The sequence below is a fragment of the Kryptolebias marmoratus genome, linkage group LG18 (assembly GCF_001649575.2).
Source record: "Kryptolebias marmoratus isolate JLee-2015 linkage group LG18, ASM164957v2, whole genome shotgun sequence".
NCBI lineage: Eukaryota > Metazoa > Chordata > Actinopteri > Cyprinodontiformes > Rivulidae > Kryptolebias > Kryptolebias marmoratus.
Genome location: NC_051447.1, coordinates 4,637,669 through 4,652,105, shown reverse-complemented (window position 1 = coordinate 4,652,105; position 14,437 = coordinate 4,637,669). Strand labels below are relative to the sequence as shown.

The 14,437-nt window shown below is 40.2% G+C and overlaps 1 protein-coding gene across 7 annotated transcripts in view; it reads right to left on the bottom strand.

Annotated features, from left to right (window-relative positions):
- Positions 1–3,281: 3,281 nt before the first annotated feature.
- Positions 3,282–14,437, bottom strand: part of LOC108247555 (zinc finger protein 2 homolog) — a 461,981-nt gene continuing 450,825 nt past the window's right edge. For 3 of the 7 annotated variants that reach the window (XM_037981252.1, XM_037981251.1, XM_037981255.1), the window contains 2 exons: positions 10,799–11,170; positions 3,282–7,304 (listed from right to left, as the gene is read on the bottom strand). In XM_037981252.1, the coding sequence (XP_037837180.1) occupies positions 5,401–7,304; positions 10,799–11,170 (2,276 nt within the window). In that variant the 3' untranslated portion in view covers positions 3,282–5,400. Of the gene's footprint in view, positions 7,305–10,798; positions 11,171–12,243; positions 12,511–14,437 lie in introns of those variants that run through there. The other 4 variants (XM_037981253.1, XM_017435787.3, XM_037981256.1 and 1 more) reach the window with 4 other exon arrangements.

Below are 14,437 nucleotides of genomic sequence, written 5' to 3'. Positions count from 1 at the left end.
GTCTCTCGCTGGACCCAATTGTTGCATCTCATTGTTTATGGCTTCTTGGCCTCCTGACCAGTTCCAGGTGGCAAAGGGAGTCTCGCTGGAACCCATCCCTGCTTGCATCGGAAGGGCCATAAAAGGATATAAGGTCTCCATTACTGGAGAGTTATAGTAGGTGAACGCAGGGTTCACCACCCCAGCTAGGTGAGGGTATGTGAGGGCCTGGCACGGCACAGTTCCATATGCAATTTCAGCGGGCAAACAGCAAATCTTGACCATCCTCCCCAGTCACAGCAGGCTGGGTGATGTTATCTTGATATGGAGGGTTGCTCTCCCCCTCCTGTCCAGATAGGGCCTGAGTTTCCTCACTGTGAGGTCTCACTGTGTCAGGTTTGTGACTCGGCTCGTTTCCACCATTTTCACCTTTCACAACACACCCTATGACTGATTTTCTCTGTCGGCTCCTCTTAAGATGTGTAACAGGTAATTCATAATGATTTGGGTAGATTCCTTAGTTATTTTGCCACGCCTGTTGCATATTGAGTACATCTACTCCTCCCCCTTTTTTTTTTATTATTTTTGAGACAGAACCGCATTTGTAAACATCCAAAAAAATATCCCCATTTGTTTTGGCTGTCCTGTAGCCGTGGAGCAAGGCAGCTGCGTCCATCAGGGAGTGTGCACAAAATGGAGGCTCCTAGTTTCATGAGAAGGTCACAGCCATAAAAGTTCACTGGAACACGATCGGAGTGAGTGGAATGTCACAACTGCTGTGTTTTCAAACACAGTGGTAGTTCTTTTTTTAGAGACAGCTTCAGATTCACCCCAGAGAGGCCCAAGACATCCGCAGATTTATTGGGCAGGGTGACTTCTGCCCAAGGAGCATGTTGCCCCAGTGTCCATGAGAAATGACAGTGTTCTGTTCAGGACATCAAGATGCAACAACAGGTCTGCCAGTCCCTGTGTAGATGGTCTGCTCTGCGGGGTTTGTCACTGCTGGTTCTGCTCTTGGTTTCAGTCCAGGGTCCCAACTGTCTGTGGGATTTGACCTCTAGGTGACGTTGCTGCATATGGATACGTTGCCACTGTTCCATCAAGCTGATATCCACCTCTGTTCGGGAAACGAGGGGCTGCGTGTACTCCTTTCAGTGGGCAATGTTTGCCCCAACCTGGTAGCAGAGATAGCAGAGGTCTGCCCCAGAGGTGGCTGGTGGAGTTTTCTCCAGGGGGGGCTATAAATCCAAAATAGACATATACCAAAGGTTTTGGTATATGTCTATAATGTGATACCTTAGTATATGTTTTGGACCAAAACATATACTAAGGTATCACACCAGTGTATTTACATGAATTAAAACAACTAAAGCAACATTATAATGTACATATAAATGCACATATGCACAAGTGCTTCCTGAACACACCAATACTTACAAAGACGGAGGTCTCCCAAGGCACAAGCCTGTAGGACACATTTAGCGTTTATATGATCCGTTTTCTCCCTTATTTTTCACAACTTTACCGGAGAGAATACGTCAAAGCTTGTTTTATGGTGAGAGCACTCACTACGTCACGTATTCTTAATGTACAATATAACGAAGATCAGATGTCTCACTCCGATTAGAATTCAAAACCAAACATTCTAACAGATTTTAGCATAAATTTTCTTGAAATAATTATTAACTATGAACTTATTTATTGCCTTTTGTATGTAACTTAGTCACGTAATGAACTTATTGCTGTCTTTGAATAAAAGGCAGCTCACCCACGTCTCGACTTTTCAATCAGGCGAACTTTCTGACAGACGGATGTGACGTCAGCCTCCATGGCGGGAGTCCCACGCTCTGGCGGCGGGAGGGTGGTGAAATGTAAACACAGCTGTATTCATCTCTGGGCGCAGGAGAGGTGCGCCCTGAACGGTCCTATCTCTTGTACTGAAGAGGAGCTACTGCGCATGTACAACTTTTAATGAGAGTCTATGGACAAAGATTGTTGCGCCCCGGGGTGTTGTAATCGGTGATTTTGTTGACACTTCCTGGTGGACATGCTTGGCTCCTCCTACTGGTGGAGTCAGGCAGGTCCTTTGCACACCTGAAGGAGATGAGGCATCAGATGAGTTGCTGTATTTAAGGCTGTGGTGGGAACCAGATCAGCGCTGGAGCATTGCTTACCTCGTGGTACAGTCTTCGAGCCAGCTCAGTAACCTGCCTGTAAAGTTACAGATCTACTTACCTGTGTTTTTGTATTCGTCCTCTTAGTGAGTTCCTGTCTGCCTGACGTTCCAGTCTGGTTCCGGTTCCATCTGCAACGAACCAGCCTTGATTCCTCGTTGATGTCTTTTGTCTTCCTCAACAACCGATGCAGAACCTCACCTGACTATTTAGTAAGCCTCCAATCAGTTGTTTCGTTTATCGCTCGTTTAAGATCCTCGTTTGATCACTTACCGTTTCTCCTCCGCTTTTCAGATTCCACTTCCGTTCCGGTCATCTCACTCCTTACTGTAAATAAATACACTTACCTGATATCTGAGTCCTGTAGTCTGTCTTCCACCAAGCTGTTGTTTTCTCTTCGACGTCAGAGAAACCTGACACGGGGCAGAAATACGTCACCAATCAGACAACGTCGAAGAACGAAACAACTTTACTTATCATTAACTATAAAATATTTATCTTACACAACTAAATATATATATATATACATATATTTCGAAATATTTTTAATGTACTATTTATTTTTTTTTACGTCTTATTCAAGGTAATGTGAGTGCTGGGGCGGCGCCCTAGCGCCCTCTATTGGCCAGCCGCCACTGGTCTGCCCCCTATCCACCTGTCCACCCCGGCCCCCACCTCTATGATACAAGCCACGTCCGGATGCCCCCTTCTTTTTTAAATATCCAATTAAAAAGGTTTTTCCTGTAGCAGTTTTTGTGGGAAGTTATAAGTGCTTAATTACGAAATACTGTAGAAATTACAAACTTTGAAGGTCAGAAGTGTAACTCGAGCTGTGATACCGTACAAAATTTATGGTTACAAATTTACTGCAGCTGAAAGAATGTCAGATGCCAAAAAAACGCACGGAGTAATTAGATACAAAGGAATAAATAAAGAGAAAGAGGATCTCAACAATGTGGATGCAATCTTAGTTGAAATAGTAATTATTATTATCATCTAAACAACAAGAATTTCTTGGACAGGATGTTTTGAACTTAGTAGTATTATTTTCAGTTTTTTTTTTTCACACCAGAATTTTGAGTACTGTAGACAATTTTCATCATTGAATAACCTCACACACTAATGATCAACACTTGTCTCCTTTTATTTTTAGAGCTTTCGTAATTAAATAACCATATCTCTTTTTAGCAACGTAATCACATTTTCCTTCACTCCTCTTAGGAAAGTATTTAGATCATGTTAAATAATCGATTATAGGCACCAGTATATAGATTTATATAGATTTGAAACGTTCCAATAAAAAAAAAATCTATCTTTCATTTATTTATTTTAAGTGAATTTCATAATGCATAAAGTTCAGAAGTAAAACTCTGCAAACAACCAAAAGCTTTTTCTAAATTTAAAAATAATAAAATAGTTCCACAGTTCTAAAATGCCATCAGGATAAAGTTTAAATAATTCTATAATTAATAAAGAATAATGTTGTGAAAATAGTCCGTGTTCTCTTTTTCCTTTCCCTTTTGCTATTGTAATCCAAAATTCTAATTTTTCATTTGTTCACAAAGAGCTAAATTGAAGCTTCCATTTTAAGGTCACAGTGAAAAAAGAGAAACAGAGAGACATAAAGTTGTCTGTATGGTAGGCCCTTAATACAATCCAACTGGTGCAGCTGCCTGCTTTTAGGCCCGATAGAGAGAGATAGAAAGAGAGACAGGGACATCATGTAACAGACAAGTCAAGACAAAACCGCACACAAAATGCAAACCAAGACACAGAAAAACACAAACCAGTAAACAAAAGGAACCTATTAATCTAACTTGTTGACCAAATTGTTAATTTGCTAATGGTAATTAATTCCCAGTTTTTATGTGTGCACACAAACCAATAATTTATATTACAAAAAGTTGTGGTTTTATTTAGATCAACTTAACAAGTTTTAAATATTTCTTCCTTAGTTTTTGATTAATTATTTTTTCTCAGAGGGTTTGAGAGTTTTAGGTTTGGTAGTTTGTTTAACTTTCGAGCGAGTTACTCTGACAGACTGTTCAACTAACTCGTCACTTGTCTCAGGTTGGTCTGGTGCTGCAGCAGCAGCTGCATTTGGTGATGGGTCACGAGGGGGTTGGCGCGCTCTAGGTTGGGTCTCATTGTCCGCAGGGCGGACAAACAGTTTTTGCTTGTTCTTTTTCAGCTTTTCTTTCTTTAGCTTTATTTATTTGATTACGTCTTTCAATTGCATTTTTTCAACCATAATTTAGCACCTTCTATTTCTGCCTGAATCTTTTCTTTCTGTTTTCCTTTCTTCATTACCTTTTTAGTTTCAAGAATCTGTAAGAGATTCTCCCACGTATCAACTTTCAGCGTACCCACTACTTTGTATTTTCTTGCCCATTTTTCCAGGTACTTAGTACTACCTGGGTGTCTTCTTTCCATGTACTTGCAATCTCCTTCTAATGCTTCCCCAGGGTTTTAATTGATCATTCAAGTGTTAACTCCTATTTTCTTGACTAGTCTTCTGACTATTATTTCTATTTCCTGTAGCTTTTCTTGCAACTTTTGAGTTTATCTTGACACTTTTTATTTTCCCCATAACAAATACCTCAATTACGCCTGTCAGCTGGCTCTATTTTTTATTGCTGCCTTTGTTTTCCTTTACCTCTTTAACCAACTCCTCCTTTTTCTTGCTTATTATCATGTTTTTTTTTTTTAATCACACACGCTCAATTGACCTTTATATTATCACTCACTCTTCTAATCCTGGCCAGTCAGAAAATGCAGCACTCTGTGTCCAAAGTATCTGACCCAGTGTGAACAGGCCTCTAAGTCTTGCTCACAGACACCAGGATATATGTTTACTAAACATTCACACTGACTGTCTCGGCCGGTCAGAAAATATGTCTTGCTGAATCCAGGGTATCTGACTGACCAAAAAAAGCCCAGTGTATAAAACTGAATCTTTGACACCGAGACTTATAACAAGAATGTCAGTTGCACTACTGCTGTTCAACTGGACAGATCCTTGTTTGTCTTATGTTTCAGTCACACAGGTCAATTCTCTTATTCACTCAAACACCACATATTATTTTATCCTACCATTATTATTATTATTACTTATTTTATATAAAGGTATAATCATCTGTCTTACAAAGTTATGTCAGCTTTATGTCTTTAACTGTTTTAACTAGAATCCTCCTAGAGGTTTGCATACAGTCAGAGGCGTTTCCTGTTGCAGTAGAAAGTCACAAGATTACACTTTCTCACCTGTGTGACTTTTCATGTGGGATTTTAAACTTACTCTTTGCGTAAAACCCTTTCCACAGGTCTGACACTTGAAAGGCTTCTCACCTGTGTGAGTTCTCATGTGTCTGATTAAATAGGACCTTTGACTAAAACCTTTTCCACAGGTCTGACATAAGAAAGGCTTCTCACCTGTGTGAGTTCTCAAGTGTGCAAATAAAAGGGATCTTCTATTAAAACCTTTTCCACAGGTCTGACATAAGAAAGGCTTCTCACCTGTGTGAGTTCTCATGTGTGTGATTAAATAAGGCCTTTGACTAAAACTTTTTCCACAGGTCTGACATAAGAAAGGCTTCTCACCTGTATGAATTTTCATGTGTCTGATTAAATGAGGTCTTTGATTAAAACTTTTCCCACAGGTCTGACACTTGAAAGGCTTCTCACCTGTGTGAGTTCTCATGTGGTATTTAAAACTGATTTTATGACAGTAACTTTTTCCACAGGTCTGACACTTGAAAGGTTTCTCACCTGTGTGAGTTTTCATGTGTGTGTTGAAATTAAAGCTTCGATTAAAACTTTTTCCACAGGTCTGACACTTGAAAGGCTTCTTACCTGTGTGAGTTTTCATGTGTGCCATTAAATAAGGTCTTTGACTGTAACGTTTTCCACAGGTCTGACACTTGAAAGGCTTCTCACCTGTGTGAGTTCTCATGTGGACGACTAAACTAGTTCTTTGAATAAAACCTTTTCCACAGGTCTGACACTTGAAAGGCTTCTCACCTGTGTGAGTTCTCATGTGGACGACTAAACTAATTCTTTGAATAAAACCTTTTCCACAGGTCTGACACTTGAAAGGCTTCTCACCTGTGTGAGTTCTCACGTGGTATCTAAAACCGCTGTGATCACCATAACTTTTTCCACAGAGCTGACATGAAAAAGGCTTCTCACCTGTGTGAGTTCTCATGTGGACGACTAAACTAGGTCTTTGAATAAAACCTTTTCCACAGGTCTGACACTTGAAAGGCTTCTCACCTGTGTGAGTTATCATGTGTCTGATTAAATAAGCTCTTTGACTAAAACTTTGTCCACAGGTCTGACACTTGAAAGGCTTCTCACCTGTGTGAGTTCTCATGTGTCTGATTAAATTAGATCTTTGACTAAAACTTTGTCCACAGGTCTGACACTTGAAAGGCTTCTCACCTGTGTGAGTTCTCCTGTGGTATTTAAAACCGTTGTGATCACAAAAACTTTTTCCACAGGTCTGGCACTTGAAAGGCTTCTCACCTGTGTGACTTCTCATGTGGTATTTAAAACCGTTGTGATCACAAAAACTTTTTCCACAGGTCTGGCACTTGAAAGGCTTCTCACCTGTGTGACTTCTCATGTGATCAGTTAAAGTATTTTTCACACTGAATTGTTTTCCACAAGTCACACACAAAAAACACTTTTTTTGGTCTCTCTTTAGTTTTGGACTGTCTACATTGTCTCGATGACCTCTGGTTTTTGGACGTCTCTTGTGTTGTTTCAGCTCTTCATCTCTGCTGGATCCTGGGTCTACATTCCTGATTGGTTCCTGATCTTGGTTCTCAGCTTCAGGAGAGTTCTGATCCAGGAGTGGGACTCTGTTTGCTTCTAGTTCCAAGTGGTTTAGTTCCTTATAAGTAGGAGTTTTTGGTTTTACCTGACCTTCATTTTTGTCTGGAACTTCTGGATTCTCATGGTCCTCTTTCATCCGTGGAAGTTCTGGTTCCCCCTGATCTTTCGTAAGATGTGGAGGTTCTTGTTCCCCATGGTCATCCATCATCTGTGGAGGCTCCGGTTCTTCGTGGTCCAAACTTGAGTTCCTCTCCTGGTTACAGAGCTGCTGGTCAGTGAGAATCCTCTTCTCCTTCCAGACGTTCTGCTGTGGGAGGTCTGGACACACAGACAGGTAATGTGACTGTTAGAAAGCACCTCTTACTTTAATCATTTGATGCATCTTAAGATGGTTTGGAAGCTGCAGCTGGAGGCCATCACAGACTGGCAGGTACTGAGACCGCACCTTTCCTAAAACCTGGGATTCTGTCTGCCTGGTCTGAGACTGGAAAAGTGAAGCTGAAAGCTAATCTTTCTGCCTCTTTGTTTCTCATTTTTACCATGCACTTTCTGAAATGTTCTTGTTCAAATTTAATGCAGTTCGTTCCTATCGTACAAGCTCTTAACAGAATCCTGTTTGTAGACTTCAGCTCCGCATTCAACACAATCTTGCCACACCTGCTCCAAGATAAGCTCTCTCAGCTCAGTGTGCCCGACTCCATCTGCAGGTGGATCACCAACTTCCTCACTGATAGGAGGCAGTACGTGCAGCTGGGGATGACCATCTGGGAGACTCGTACCATCAGCACTGGTTCCCCCCAGAGCTGTGTACTTTCACCTCTGCTCTTCTCCCTCTACACCAACTGCTGCACCTCCAGCCATGAGTCTGTTAAACTGATTAAGTTTGCAGACGACACCACAGTCATCGGTCTGATCTCGGACAGGGATGAATCTGCTTACAGGACGGAGGTGGATCGGCTGGTGTCTTGGTGCAGCTCAAATAACCTGGAGCTTAACACCCAGAAGACGGTGGAGTTAATTGTGGACTTCAGGAAAGCCATAGACCCTCCACACCCTATTGTTATCAAGGACCTCACCATCGCCACTGTGGACTCCTTCCGCTTCCTGGGTATCACCATCATCCAGGACCTCAAGTTGAAGCCGACCATCAGCTGCCTCATCAAAAAAGCACAGCAGAGGATGTTCTTCTTACAACAGCTGAGGAAACTCAAAATGCCAACTGAGCTGATGGTGAAGTTTTACACAGCTGTCATTGAGTCCATCCTCACCACCTCCATCAGTGTACCGTGTGGTACACTGGGGCCACGAGCAGGGACAAACAAAGACTGCAACGCGTTGTGCGCTCTGCCGAGAGGGTGATCGGCTGCAACCTCCGACCCGTACAGGACTTGTACTCCTCCAGGACTTTAGAACGTGCAGGTCGAATTGCAGCTGACCTCTCCAACCCTGGACACAGCCTGTTTAATCCTTTCCCCTCAGGCAAAAGACTACAGTCCATCCGGACCAGAACTTCCCGCCACATGAACAGCTTCTTTCTCTCTGCAACTAAACTGCTGAACAACAGATAATTGACTCTAGCACGACACAGCCACTTTATCCACCTGCCATAATGCACATGTACACTTAAATTCATTTCTTTCTTGTTCCATGTTTACTTAATTCTTTTTATTTGTTTTATTTGCACCAGTACACCAAAACGATTTCCTAGCCTGTAACTTGTTTACTGGCAATGGCAATAAAGCGATTCTGATTCTGATCTAATTCTGATTCAACACACAAGTTATTAAAGTTCATGCTCGTGCCAACATGTTTACAAGGTAACTCACAGTCTCGGTGTGAGAGCAACGCCAGTTCCTGGCTCGCAACAATCTGTGTTATTACTAAGGGGCAGTGTTCCACAACTTCCACCTCTACTGTGTTCCACACCCATTGCTTGCTCCTAATAAAAAAGTGCTGCTGCAACAGGAGTTTAGAACTCGCTCGGGTTTGTTCCGAAAAGACACGCGCGAGTGACTTCTCCTTTTGCAAAAGCCTCATAAAAGACAAGCTACTCCCTGCACAGTTCTTTATTTAAGTCGGGTGAGAAAAAACCCTGACAGTTCCTCATGTATACAGCACATTGTATATCATCAACTTGATATGGTTCACTTCTACTGTGGAACAACTGTGTTCAACAAACTACACATAAAACAAACATATTATTTTACTCCAGTTTAACTGCAGCTTCTTTGTGGCACACAGCAGAGATTACAACTCACGCCTTGAAGGGATAAATTTTTTTTAACTTATTTTTGTAAAATGGGAAACGGGGAATGCTGTGTGAACATTTATATTTCTACTTAGATAACTTGTTTTTGTGAGACGGGGAAAGACAACACTTACATTTTTCTGTGTGAATCTTATGTTGTTCTGTGTGAATCTTATGTTGTTCTGTGTGCGGACACTTGGGAGTCTGAGAAAGTGGCTGCCTAACTCATAGTTGGAACACCTGCGTGGAGGGACTGGCCCTCCCTTTTCGCACGCGGTCTTTGTTTATTCACCTCTATAATACGGGGAAGCACCGACCCCCGGACAGAGTCTGCTGCGGGTTGCGCGTGAACGCCCAGCTAGTTGATGCTACTCTGCCCGGACTGGCGGCTCTCCAGTCCAGTGTCAAGGTAAGAGGCGCTTATGTTTTATTAAGTTAGCATCACGGGGATGTGAAGCATTGAAATGCTGCTTGTTTTGCTGTGTTCCGTGGCGGAATAAAGTTACGCAATTATTCTAGCAGTAGCAGTGTGAGTGTGATTTATTGTGCCGACTTCTTCCAATCCTGTCTAAAATATTTCACAAAACACGCCTGTATTCAAGTTTCCATGTGTATTTTTCAGTCATGTCTTTCAGCTGTTCCCTCTTCAGGGATCACCTCCTCCATCTAACTCTGTCATCAACTCTGTACATCACCCTTGTTCTTAAAGATTGGAACCAACACACTTCTCCTCCATTCCTCAGGTATTTTCTCCCTCTCAGAAATGCCGTTGAATTATCGAGTCAGAAACCTCACTGCCATCTCTCCTAGACATTTCCATCCCTCCACTGGTATGTCATTAGGTTCAACTGCCTTCCTCATCTTCATCCTCCTTAAATCTTTCTGAACTTCATCCTCACTAACCTTTTCCACTTCCTGGTCCACAGTTTCTATGACCTCTACTCTTCTTTCTCTTTTATTCTCTTCATTCATCAGCTCCTCAAAGTACTCCTTCCATCTTCCCATCACTGTCTCCTCTCTTGTTAGAACATTACTGTTTCTATCTTTAACAAGCCTAACTTGCTGCACATCCTTTCCAGCCTGGTCCCTCTGTCCTGCCAGTCGATATAAGTCCTCCTCGCTTCGTAACACAAACCCAGCTCCTATAAAATCTCTAAATCCCTCAACATAACAGTCTCACTTCAGCTCCTGGTTAACAGTCTAAACATAGTTGTCATGTCTGAATCATGATTTAAACACATATGATCTTAATATTATAATGTCAGATGGTGCAGCAGCTCAGACTGTGTTGATTTGGTTTAGTTTTGAGGAACTTGTTGATTAGGCCTCACATTCTGGACACAGCAAACTGATTTACTGGAGTCCCTGAAAACGACTCCAATGATTTTAGAAACTAAAGTCCTAAAATCCTGTAAGTGATCTTTTTAATTTCTTTATAGCAGAAACATTGACAAGTGGGAATGTTTCCTGACTGATTTCACCTCAGCTGTGTCACAAATCAACACTTTCAGCTGCAAACTGCATCCAACAAGACTTTCCTGAACGTGTCTCTGCTGCTCCTTACCTATCCTGTGGAGGTTTATCTGTGGTTTCAAGCTGATATCCAGCAGTCTGCGCTGACGGTCGATCTCTTCCTCAAACTGGACAATGTTTTTTTCTGGTTCCGGGTGGCTCCTTTCCTCAGCATCCTGCATCAGTAAAATCTGTTCTTCATCTTGACCAATGCAGAGTTTCTCCTGTTCCTCTTTTATTTGTGGAGACTCTGGTTCCTCCTGGAGAGGCTCTGGTTCCTTGTGGTTAATATCCTTATAACCAGGAATCACTATAAACGGATTGGCCTCCTGCTTCAGTAAAAGTTGCTCTTCATTCTGATCGGTACATAGTTCCTGGTCAGTGAGAACCTCCTTCTCCTTCCAGATGTAATGCTGTGGGAGTTCTGGACATACAGAAGCAAGAACATGCAGATTGGCATTACTATAAAAACACACTTTAATCATTTGATGCATCCAAAGATTTGGAAATTATTGAATGTAACTGCAGCAGGCGCGAGCACAAAGCAGTGGCAGAACTTCTGGTGGCAGCCAAGAAGTGCCAGAGACAGCCGAGGCACCGACAGGAGCAGAAGAACGCCACAGCAGCTGTTTCAATACCAAATGTTAACCTAACTTTTAGTCACAACATTAGGATCATTAAGGCCACAAACAATCCTTTAGCAATGCAACAGTCTATGTGATACATTTTAAATTATATTTTTAACCTGTTAAACTGAGCTGCACCAGTTTGTCGGGTTTCTTGATCCAGTTTTAAGCTCCCAGCAGCAGATCCAGCCACAGCAGCTGCCAGTTTATGAGCTAAAAAACTGTAAAACTGACTTATTCATAGATATTTTGTGCTGACAAATGTTGATTAGCTGTGACAGCCATCTTGATCTGGGTTGACTCGAAAGGTGTATCACCTGATGTACATCCATTCATTACTTTCAGAGAGTTTCTATGAAATCTATCCAGTGCTTCAGGGCATATTTTAATAACAGACAGAAAAACAAACACACACAGACTGAGATAACTACATGATTGCTTATTTTTCACAGTGGCGGGAAATACCGTGTGCTTCATAATGATTTCACATTGTAATCTGACAGCTTTAATCTGTAATGTCCAAACCAGGATCAGACTAACAGGAATTATTTTATATAAGTTTCTGATTGCAGGAAAGAAAAGTAAAAAGTTCACAAAGTATTTTAAGTTTTACACAAACTGAATTTGTCTCCTTTAATCAGATTCACTGGAGTTCATGAAAATTAGTCATATTTTACATCCTGGAAACTATCTTTTTATTTCTTTATAGCGAAAACATTAACAAAGTGGGAATGTCTTTTTGACTGATTTCACCTCAGATGTGTCAAAAATCCTCGGAAATCAACATTTTTAGCAGCAAACTGCATCCAACAACAGTTTCCTAAAATAGTTTCTTGGTTAAACCGCCATTTTCCCCTCTGCTGCGCCTTACCTATCCTGTCGAGGTTTATCTGTGGTTTCCAGCTGATATCCAGCAGTCTGCGCTGACGGTCGATCTCTTCCTCGTACTGGACGATGGTTTTTTCAAACTCTGTGAATATTTCTCCAGCAGCAGCAGTTAGTCGCTCGCTGATAAACTGTCTAAGAGACTGAACTGAAGACATTGTTACTGCAGAGACTCAAATATTCACCTCACACACCCAAACCGACACAGAAACCACCACACACACACACACACACACACACACACACACACACACACACACATAGCTAACGCTTTACTTCCGCTGGTGTCACACTGTGAAGCTCCGACTTTATGTTAACTTTTTTTTATCCCAGATATTCACTCTATTTACTAAATACAATGAATATAATCGATAAATCATATAAACGACTTCAGTTCACCTCTAACACTACTTCAAATATTCACCTCAATCAACACACACATAGCTAACTATGCTAACGCTGCTAGCGCCTTGTTTACTTCCGGTGAAGTCACAAAATAAACTGAAATAAACTGAGATGCAAAGTTAATCTCAGCTCATCCCTCCCCGTTATCTACTATATTTACCAAATATAAATAATGATAATGAAACTTGCAATTAAAAAATCTGTTTCAGTTAATTCTTTTTTTTTATTTGAAATTAGCATGTGTACATCAAAGTTCACTTTTACATCAAAAAACTAACTTCACTGCGGTAAAAACCAGTACAGTCATACATTCTTTAAATGAACAATGTAAATAGGACAAAGGGAAAAGAAACACAAATAATAATAATAGAAAATAAATAAATAAAATATATAAAATAATATTAAATTAATGCAGGGGAAAGTGTAGAATAAGCATATCAGTTATGGGAAATAACATTCAAAATGGAAAATTAAATTTTGGGTGTTGGGATTTTTTTTTACAAATCTTATAGAGTTCACATATTTGTAAAGATCGTTTCTAAAGTGAGTAAAATTGGGAGAGCATTTCTGTACTTTGTTCCTGTGAATAAAAAAATTAGCCAAACACAAAATAACATACAGAGTTCCTGTTCTTAAATTCCTGTTGTTTAATAACAAACCAAAAACAATATCATCTCTACAGAGAGAAACAGGTGATGATGGAAAATGACTATTATACCACATCTGCAAATCAATGAAAAATTTCTTAACAACTGCACAAAAAAAGAACAGGTGGTCAGTTGTTTCGATATCATTTTCACAAAATGTGCAAGTGTTATCAGCTATATTAAAACGTTTTGTCAATAATTCCTTGGATGGGTATATGTCAGTCAGAATTTTAAAGTGTGTTTCTTTTGCTTTAGGGGCTATGGGAAAAGCTAAGTACATAGATCTTATTTTAGTGATCGATTGTTTATCAAATTTATTTAGAACATTATTCTTATTTTGTACCCCAGGAAATAAAAAGTTGTTTAAACATTTCCTTATAAAAGAATTATTACATTTGTTATCCAAAAACTGGACACCATGGATCAATAACCGGGGTAATTGTGGTTGTATAGATTGATGTGTCATTATGTTTTTGGTCAAAAATATAAATTATTTTGGAAGTGCATTGAGTAAGCATAAAAACTATAAGATAGGAGGGTTAAAGTTGTATTTGTTACAGAGCTGTTCATAATTCAGTAAATTACCATCGTTATCCATCAAATGGGTCACAGACCCAATGTTTCTTTCAAACCAATCTTTGAAGAAAATGGATTTATTATGATGTAACACATACCTGTTATTCCAAATTAGTGTAAAGTGTGGAGAGAAATTATGTGTATATATCATTTTCAAATATAACAATATTTGTTAACAAATATTGTTTGACAAAGCCACAGGAAGCTTATTTACTTCAAAATCTGAGATAAGTAGCAAGTTCAAACCCCCTAGCTGGCTAAAGAGGAAGTTAGGGATGCAGTACCAGAATGAGCTATGATGTTTGATCCAAGATTTTAACCAGTTAACTTTTAATGCACCATTAGGGCAATCAAAATCTATCATTTTAAGACCACCTTCATTTATATCTTTTAGCATATTACTTTTCTTAATATAATGTGGCCTATTTCTCCAAATAAAGTTAAAGTTAATTTGATTAAATGATTTTATTAATTTATTTGGAATGGCATTTGAGTAAATCGGGTAAATACATCTCGATAAGCTTTCCATTTTTGTTAAATATATTCTGCCTA